Source organism: Ruditapes philippinarum, unplaced genomic scaffold (assembly GCF_026571515.1).
Source record: "Ruditapes philippinarum isolate M1 unplaced genomic scaffold, ASM2657151v2 ctg268_1_1_1_1, whole genome shotgun sequence".
In the NCBI taxonomy this organism is placed as follows: domain Eukaryota; kingdom Metazoa; phylum Mollusca; class Bivalvia; order Venerida; family Veneridae; genus Ruditapes; species Ruditapes philippinarum.
The window spans coordinates 830,336-840,683 of NW_026859070.1; the positions used below are offsets into that span (position 1 = coordinate 830,336).

General features: G+C 34.4%; 1 protein-coding gene across 1 annotated transcript; it reads left to right on the forward strand.

Moving 5' to 3' along the window:
- Window positions 1-1,083: 1,083 nt before the first annotated feature.
- Window positions 1,084-5,977, forward strand: LOC132755079 (uncharacterized). The gene is made up of 2 exons (XM_060745875.1): window positions 1,084-1,581; window positions 2,320-5,977. Exon 2 carries the CDS (start codon window positions 3,860-3,862, stop codon window positions 5,582-5,584), a length of 1,725 nt encoding a protein of 574 aa, XP_060601858.1. The 5' UTR covers window positions 1,084-1,581; window positions 2,320-3,859; the 3' UTR covers window positions 5,585-5,977.
- Window positions 5,978-10,348: the final 4,371 nt, after the last annotated feature.

The window sequence follows — 10,348 nt, forward strand, 5'->3', positions numbered from 1 at the left end:
CGTCAGTATTATATAGTGCATAACACAAGAAATTTACGCTACAGCGCTTTTTCCTGTTAAATATAGAATTCCAATTATCTTGGACACACGGAAAACTATTTTTTAATTAACTTGCTTTGCAACACACCTTTCGCGTGATATGTTTTAACATACGTCATACAAACTTAAATTGTAGTACACAGAATGCGAATATAGCTACTGTGTGTCTAACATTCAAACATCAAAAATATTTTTCCAGAAAAATGTACCATTTTGTTTATTAATTTAAAGCTTTTATTCAGCAACTTTAAATGTCTGTCCATGCAACACATTGGTATAAATGACTAAACCATTGTTAAGATTTGAAGAGTTATTTAGGTTACATTTATTTCAATGTCAGCAGTTTATGTCATACAACAACAAAGCGATCCGATTCCGAACAATTCCGATCAGACTATTGTTATCACCTTCGTTCCGGGGAGACCTGGACAAATAATGAGGTCACAGTGATTGTATTTGACATTTAAATACATTCTGGGTCATAGCACATGTGTTATGCCAAAAACATGTTTCTTTAATATTTTATATTTCAATCAGTTTTGACAGAATCATGTGAGTTACCAAAATCATTTATCTAATTGAAATTACATGTACATTAAAATGAATATTTCTTTTCAAGTCTTTATTGTGATCTTTCAAAACAGTCATTATTATTCACATGATAGTCTTTGAAATAAACATCAGCTCATCTCCTAAGCAAAGGTACATACGAAAAGTTGTTGATTATTTCTGTATGCCCTTTTACATATTAGAAGTTACACGTAAATGGTACTTCAAAATGTCATATTCTTGCATATATATTAATCCAATAAGATACACACCGTCTGATGCTCGTACCAACTAATACTAATTCCTTTCGGATAAAACACCTTTTTCTAAACATTTTACTTTATATGTGGGTATGACTGTAATTAGTCACGGGGAAAACATTTTAGCTATGAATTACTTTTGACATCAATAAGTTATCTTAACGTGTGGCATATGTGTAATGGTATACCACACTTTTGTGTAGGAGGAACGTCGCTTGACTTTAATGCGTTTGTCACAAAGTGAAAGTACGTTTGTAAAATCTTGCATTATATTTTCACGCCGAACCTCATTTTTACTCTATATTCATTGATGTGAGATTGCATCATCTTTTGTTCAATTTAGAGTTTTCGGGTGAAATTATTATTTAGAGTATTTTTATGGTTTGCATAAATTTCCATGTCTCAATTTAAACATTTTGCCGTTTATTTCACAAAAATCCTTTCAGTAATAAGAAAGTTACATTTTTGTTTTATGAACCAGATATATGTATTATGTCTGTATTTGAAAGACGGGCCTTTATTTTACATTACTATTTTTCCCGCCGTCCCAGCTTTATTTCGTGCAAATCGATTTTTCATGTTTAGCACGATCTGTTTTCCCGCTTAGTACTAAGTAGTTTGCTATATATTGACTGAATTTTAAGTGACATATTGCAATGCACTGGACGTTATACAGGTCACTATGACGGTGACAGACAAATTATATTTGTCATAAAATTTCAGCTTGTACAAGGTAAATTTAATTTTCTAGTGATTTTGTTTCATAAATTTTTGCTATTTCGTAAAATACTATTTTCTATTAGAATTATAGTTTATTTGATTCAGGTTTAGTTATTTGGCAGTAATTTATTGTTTTCTAAATTTTCTAAATTTTTGCAGATTAAATTTTAAAAGCTCTTTTTATTCTAGTGTTTCGCTATTGCAAATTTATACCGAGACATGTTAATTGATGTATGTTAATTGAAGTTTTAATTATATTGTAATTGTATAGGAGCCATGAATATTTTATAGATCTATATATATCTATTCATTAATAATTTATTATGGTTCTACCGTATTTGTTTAACTTTATGTAAAATGCTGCAGTATCGTAATGATTTGTTTCAATCAATTTAATTTACGTTATCATCTTACTTCATTTCATTTATCATCAGTTTTGTTATAAGTACATACAACGTATCAAAACTAACGTATCTCTAGAAGGATCTTCAGTGGCATGATTTTGGAAGACGTTTATTTATTGGTGGTTATTATGTGGCGTATATTTGAATATATTTGCAACGCAGTATTATGCGGATGTGATTGAATTTTTGTTCAACGGAATGTATGGTGTACTATAGTGGACATTTTGTTTATTCAAAGAAGCACGTTATTTTATTGGAAACCGACAAAGGTCGAGTCTTTTCCAAGGGACTTTATTATACCCTTATGTTTGATTATCATGGAACTTATCATGTTTTATACTTTGTAGCTTCTTATTTGAGGACACACCCGAAGATGACACGGGCCCTCCACACGTATGTCCATGGCTAAAGGGTGACGCATGCCCTTGTTCAGGATCCTATCAACTGTGCCAACACTGTAGGAAGTACAGTTACGCTTGATAAGATTTTATACAAGACGCCCGCCATTGTGACGAATTTTGTTTAACAACGCCACCACTTTATTGATACATCATGACAGAAACTTTACGGGAGAAATAGACTGAGATACGTTGATAGTGTTTGTTTGTGCAGTGACTTATCATAGTACTTTTCATATATAATCATTTTTCATTTATAAATATTCATTTATTGTAAATAAATTTGTATATATTTTTCTGTTCTGAGTTGTTGGTTGTTTTAGATAGCAATTGTGGTCGGCCTGGTATCCCAGCGTAGTCCCTATTGTGACATTTGGTGACCTCGACGTGATTGGATACCGGTTGACTATAGTTGTTATTTGAAACAAACCACACTCATTTTACTGCAGCTAGGTTATATAGCTAACACTAGAAACTTTGGTTTTATTTTAAGTAAAAATTTTATTTACAATTAAAAGTTAAACTTAGTTTACTTAAAGGTAGTTAAATTTTGTATCATTTTTAATTATTTATTCTTTTTATATTTAGTGTGATTATAAATTCTTAACATTTTCAGATTGATACCGTGACAAATGAAACGGACTTGTGTGTGTGACAGCTATCCAGCTGAGAGGTTATAACAGCCACACAGACCCGACAGTGGACGTTTGGACGTTTAGGGTGAGTTCGTTCCATTTTTCTCCTTTTAGGTGTCACTTTATGATGAGACCACCAGTTTTGTAATCTGAAAGTGACCTTTCGGTAAAACACCGGAAGTACACATATACACACATACACTCTGCAATTTAAGGTACTACCCGCCTTGTGTACTTTTTCTAGATAAAGAAACTGTGTCTGTTATCTAGGTGAACATTTAATTTATTGTGTCATTTACAATTTTACTTTGTGTTTACTTTGTGTCTGTAGTATATTGAAACTGGCCGTATACCTTTTATATTTTTGCACTGTGGGGTAAGTGCTACGCGACATTGAGTTTTGGGTCGTAGTTTGGACTTTGAAGTTTAAAGTATTTTGAACAGTTTTAATTATTGCCTACTGTCTACTGTACACTTAAGATTATTATTATACAAACTTAGTGAGGTACTTAGATGAGTTTGAAACTTAGTGTTTGTAGTGGTGAGGTATAGTGTTTAGAATATATGATACATTGTTTATTTTAGTACTGTATACAGTGAAGGTACATTTTGATTATAGCGCTAGCGCTAGAGTGATAAATGCGTTTAATTATATGGTGTTACACTGAAGTGTAGTGTTATAGTGCACCGTGATTGCACTTAGTGAATATAGCGTTTTGTGTTTAAGGGTTGTAGTGTTACCCTTTAATGATACTTTGATATCATTGTTCTACCTCACGGTAAGATTTTACTTGTATCCTAAGTTGTTGTTGTAGTAGTGTTACAGTGTAGGAAATATACTTAATAAGTTCAAGATGACTAGTGTAAATGAGTTGATGAAGGTAGGTCAGGAGTTAGGGTATACAGATGAGGCTTTGAGAAACTTTGTTAAAGAGGAGCAAGCCAGGGAGCGTGAAGAGAGACATAGTAGGTTAGAAGCTGAGAAGGAACGTTTAGAAGCTGAGAAGGATAGGTTAGAATTAGAAGCTAGGTTAGCAAAAGAGAAGTTAGAAGCTGAGAAGGAACGTTTAGAAGCTGAGAAGGATAGGTTAGAATTAGAAGCTAGGTTAGCAAAAGAGAAGTTAGATTATGAAGTCCAGATTTCTAAGGAGAAGTTAGAAATAGAGATAGGAATGGAAAAAGAGAAGTTAAGTAATGAGGCTAGTGTTGCAAAGGAGAAGCTAGATTATGCTCGTCAGTTAGAAAGAGAGAAGGAGGAAGCAGAAGCTAGGAAGTTAGATACAGAATATAAGATGAAGATAGATTTAGATATGTTAGGTAAGAAGAGTGTAGGTAAGGTTAAGGTTAAGATGACTCCATTTGACGAAAAGATTGATTCTATGGATGCGTATTTGAATGTTTATGAAACTTATGCGTCTGCTCAGAATTGGGAACATGAAATGTGGTCACTAAACTTACCGTTTCTGTTAAAAGGTACTGCTAGGGAGGTATTTGATAGGCTTCCATTAGAAGATAGGACGGATTATGATAAGTTGAAAGATGCTTTGTTAAGGCAGTTTGAGTTGACTGATGATGGGTATAAGAAGAAGTTTAGGACTGAAAGGCCCCGTGAAAATGAGACTTTTGTTATGTTCCTAGCTAGAATTTCTAGATACTTAGATGGTTGGCTAAGATTGAGTAAGGTGGAGAAGACTTATGAAAAGTTGTTAGACTTCATAGTAAGGGATCAATTTTTAGATATCTGCAATAGAGAACTATATCAGAACCTTAGTAGTAAGAAGTTGTTTTCAGCCCGTGAAGTAGCGGAAGATGCAGATTTGTTTGCCAAGACTAGAGGAGGTCCGAAGTATGTAGTGAATCATGGAATTAAGGAAAGAGCTAAGCCTTATGCACTGCCGAGTAGACCTGTAGATAGAAATCAAGGTAGTAGTTATCGTATGCAAAGAGGTAACGATAGACTGGTAAATAGAGGTAGAGCATCTCAGCAGTATGAAGGTTATAAATGCACATATTGTGGTCGTTTAGGGCATACAGCATTTTTCTGTAGAAATAAGGCTACAAATAAAGCTAACGCAGCGGAAGACATAGAACCGAACTCAATGAATCCAAGTAAGAATGATAATAGTTATCAGGGTAATAGAGGGCGAGGAGGTTATAGAGGTAGGAGTAGAGGTAGAGGAAGAAATAGAGATGCAGATTCGAAAATGTCGATGCCGAGATCAGATAGTGGTAGTAGTTTGATAGAACTTGGGGATTTTGAAGACGTGGGAACAGTTACTATAAATTCATGTCCGACAACTAGAGGTATATGTAATGGTAAATCTATAGTTGCAATGAGAGATACTGGGTGTACATGTGTCATAGTACGAAGGAATTTGGTAAATGCAAATCAATTGTTAGGGAAGTCCAGACGATGTAAGTACATTGATGGTAGTGAGCACAGATTAGACATGGCGTTAATTGATCTGGATTGTCCGTATTACAGGGGTACTGTAGAAGCACTATGTGTAGATAATCCTACAAATGATGTAATTATCGGTAACATAGAGGGTGCTGTAGAAACAAATTTTGGTAAGTAAGCTTCAGCAGTAGATACAAGATCGAAGAGTAAAGTTAAAGCTCATAGAAGACTTAAAGTTCCTTCACAGATTTTAGACATCACTAATGTAGAGTTTGTAGAGAAGCAGCAGGCAGATGGTACATTGGATGGATGTAGAAAGAAAGCAGAGGAAGGTACTGTTAGAAACTGTAGAGGTAAAGGGCAAGTGAAGTTTCAGATCAGGAATAAGATGTTGTTTAGAGAGTTTACGGCAGGAAATGGTGACGTAAGTAGGCAGTTAGTAGTTCCTAAGGATCTTAGGGAGACTGTGTTAAAAGTAGCGCATGACTCGCTTTTGGCAGGACATCTTGGTATTAGGAAGACAAGTGATAGAGTCTTAGGGAAGTTTTATTGGCCAGGTGTTCTTGTAGAGGTTAGAACGATATTGTCAGTCTTGTGATATTTGTCAACGTACTATTTCTAAAGGTAGAATAAGTAAGGTAACTTTAGGTAAGATGCCTTTGATTGATAACTCCTTTTAAGAGAGTTGCCGTTGACATTGGTTGGTCCGATCGAACCTATGACTGATAGAAAGAACCGATATATTTTGACCATGGTAGACTATGCTACCCAGATATCCTGAAGCAATTGCATTGCCTAGTATAGAGACTGAAAGAGTAGCCGAAGCATTAGTTGACATGTATATAGTAGATTAGGTGTTCCAGAGGAAATGCTTACAGATTGTGGATCACAATTTACTTCACAGATTATGAATGAGGTTAGTAGGTTGCTGTCTCTTAGACAGTTAACAACTACACACCGTATCATCCGATGTGTAATGGTTTAGTGGAGAAATTTAATGGTAGTTTAAAGCAGATGTTGAAACGGATGTGTAGTGAAAGACCTACAGATTGGGAAATAAGTATTTGAATGCTATGTTGTTTGCGTATCGGGAAGTTCCACAAGAGAGTTTAGGATTCTCGCCATTTGAAATTGTTATATGGACGTAGTATAAGAGGTCCAATTACCATTTTTGAGAGAGTTATGGTCAGAAAAACAGAGAATGACGAAGTTAAGACAACTTATCAGTATGTAGTTGATTTGCAAGAAAGACTAGAAAGTACATGTAAGATAGCACAGCAGGAGTTAGAGAAGAGGCAGTATTAGGTATAGAAAGTATTACAACAGGAAAGCTAGAGATAGAACTTTTAAGAAGGGAAGTAAGTACTGGTTCTTATACCTACAAAACGCAATAAGTTGTTGTTACAATGGAAAGGTCCATTTGTAGTTTCCGAGGTCGTGAACAAATTAGATTATCGGATAGACATAGGTAACAATAAGATCAAAACTTTCCATGCCAATATGCTGAAGGAGTATGTTGAAAGAAATTTCGAACCAGAACGAGGTGCATTGGCAAAAGGTAAGTGCAGCTGTTGTAGAAGCGGAAAATGGGTATGATAGATTAGAGGAAGATGATAGTTTTAGAAAACAAGTTACCAAGATGATAGTGACATATTGTTATGTCCATTGAAGAAAGGTTCAGAGGACATATAAAGATGTTCAGGTCAATCCTGACTTACAAACAGATTGTAAGACTCAGATTGCAACCTTGTTAAAGAAATTTTCAGATGTTTTAACAGATATACCGGAAATACGTCATTAGTTCAGCATGACATTAAGTTGACTACGTCAGAACCGGTAAGGACTAAGGGTTATCCTATTCCTTTTCATTCACAGCAGATAGTAAAGGAAGAAGTTGATAAAATGCTAGAGTTGGAGTTATCGAACCTTCTAATGCCCCGTTTTCTAGTCCAATTGTCCTTATCAGGAAAAAGGATAACACGATTAGGTTCTGTATTGATTTTAGACAGATCAATAAATGCACGGTATTTGATGCGGAACCGATGCCCAATATGGAACAGATATTTTCGAAATTATCAAAATACAGGTATTTTTTCGAAAATTGACCTTAGTAAAGGATACTGGCAAGTTCCTTTGTCTGACAATGCAAAACCTTTGACCGCATTTGAAACCCCGTCGGGACTTTTTCAATTCCGGAAAATGCCCTTTGGTTTAGTCAATGCCCCTGCAACATTCTGTAGACTGATGAGAAAGGTTTTGAAAGATTTAGATCACTCGGATAGTTTTATAGATGATATTTTGGTCTATACAGTCACATTGCCAGAGCATATCAATGCATTGTATGAAGTTATTTACCCAATTAAGAGAGTCTAGGCTTACTGCTAGACCGTCCAAGTGTTTCATATGTTTTTGAAAAATTGGAATGTTTAGGTCATATGATAGGAGGTAGTAAGTCCATTGAACCTGTTCTAAGTAAGGTCAAGGCAATTCAGGAGACCGAGAGACCCACGACTAAGCGAGGAGTCCGGCAATTTTTTTAGGGGTTGTGTCTTTGTACCGGAAGTTCATCCCTAACTTTGCCGCCATTGCTGTTCCGTTGACCGATTTGACAAAAAAGTTTCAACCAAATCGTATTGAATGGGGTGAAAGTCAGGAAAAGGCTTTTCAGACTCTTAAGGCTAGTTGACCGGTCCGCCTATTTTGAAATTACCAGATTTAGACAAGATATTTATTCTCAGAGTTGATGCTTCTGATTGTGGATTGGGATCTGTATTACTTCAAGAACAAGGTGAGGAGAAATTTCCAGTAGCTTATGCCAGTAGAAAGATGTTACCAAGAGAACAGAAGTATTCTGTAATAGAGAAGGAGTGCCTTGGTATTGTTTGGGCAATTTCTAAATTTCACAGATACTTGTTTGTAAGGAATTTATTCTAGAGACAGATCACCAGCCGCTTTTTGTATCTTAACAAGGCAAAGTTAAGTAACTCTAGAATAATGAGATGGTCTTTGCTTTTGCAGCCAATACAGGATGAGGATTAGAGCAATCCCGGTAGAGAAAACATAGGTGCAGATTATTTAAGCAGGGTATAATGTAGAGTGTAGTGTAGTATTTTATGGTGGTTATAAATATGGTGTACAGTATTTCTACTTACATTTTTGCAATTTGTCGTTTCACTTTGTTGTATTAAAAAGAAAATTTATCAATTTTCTTATTTAAAGGGGGCGTAAATGTCACAAAGTGAAAGTACGTTTGTAAAATCTTGCATTATATTTTCACGCCGAACCTCATTTTTACTCTATTCATTGATGTGAGATTGCATCATCTTTTGTTCAATTTAGAGTTTTCGGTGTGAAATTATTATTTAGAGTAATTTTATGGTTTGCATAAATTTCCATGTCTCAATTTAAACATTTTTGCCGTTTATTTCAACAAAAATCCTTTCAGTAATAAGAAAGTTACATTTTTGTTTTATGAACCAGATAATGTATTATGTCTGTATTTGAAAGACGGGCCTTTATTTTACATTACTATTTTTTTCCCGCCGTCCCAGCTTTATTTCGTGCAAATCGATTTTTCATGTTTTAGCACGATCTGTTTCCCGCTTGTAGTACTAAGTAGTTTGCTATATATTGACTGAATTTTAAGTGACATATTGCAATGCACTGGACGTTTATACAGGTCACTATGACGGTGACAGACAAAATTATATTTGTCATAAAATTTCAGCTTGTACAGGTAAATTTAATTTTCTAGTGATTTTGTTTCATAAATTTTTGCTATTTCGTAAATACTATTTTCTATTAGAATTATAGTTTATTTGATTCAGGTTTAGTTATTTTGGCAGTAATTTATTGTTTTCTAAATTTTTCTAAATTTTTGCAGATTAAATTTTAAAAAAGCTCTTTTTATTCTAGTGTTCGCTATTGCAAATTTATACCGAGACATGTTAATTGATGTATGTTAATTGAAGTTTTTAATTATATTGTAATTGTATAGGAGCCATGAATATTTTATAATCTATATATATCTATTCATTAATAATTTATTATGGTTCTACCGTATTTGTTTAACTTTATGTAAAATGCTGCAGTATCGTAATGATTTGTTTCAATCAATTTAATTTACGTTATCATCTTACTTCATTTCATTTATCATCAGTTTTTGTTTATAAGTACATACAAACGTATCAAAACTAACGTATCTCTAGAAGGATCTTCAGTGGCATGATTTTGGAAGACGTTTATTTATTGGTGGTTATTATGTGGCGTATATTTGAATATTTTGCAACGCAGTATTATGCGGATGTGATTGAATTTTTGTTCAACGGAATGTAATGGTGTACTATAGTGGACATTTTGTTTATTCAAAGAAGCACGTTATTTTATTGGAAACCGACAAAGGTCGAGTCTTTCTCAAAGGGAACTTTATTATACCCTATGCTTTGAATTATCATTGGAACTTATGCATGTTTTTATAACTTTGTAGCTTCTTATTGAGGACACAACCCGAAGAATGACACGGGCCCTCCACAACGGTAATGTCCATGGCTAAAGGGTGACGCAATGCCCCTTGTTCAGGATCCTATCAACTGTGCCAACACTGTAGGAAGTAACAGTTACGGCTTTGATAAGATTTTAATACAAGACCGCCCGCCATTGTGACGAATTTTGTTTAAACAACGCCAACCACTTTATTGATACATCATGAACAGAAACTTAACGGGAGAAATAGACTGAGATACGTTGATAGTGTTTTTGTTTGTGCAGTGACTTATCATAGTACTTTTCATATATAATCATTTTTCATTTATAAATATTCATTTATTGTAAATAAATTTGTATATATTTTTCTGTTCTGAGTTGTTGGTTGTTTTAAATAGCAATTGTGGTCGGCCTGGTATCCCAGCGTAGTCCCTATTGTGACAGCGTTGTCCTAGAAGAC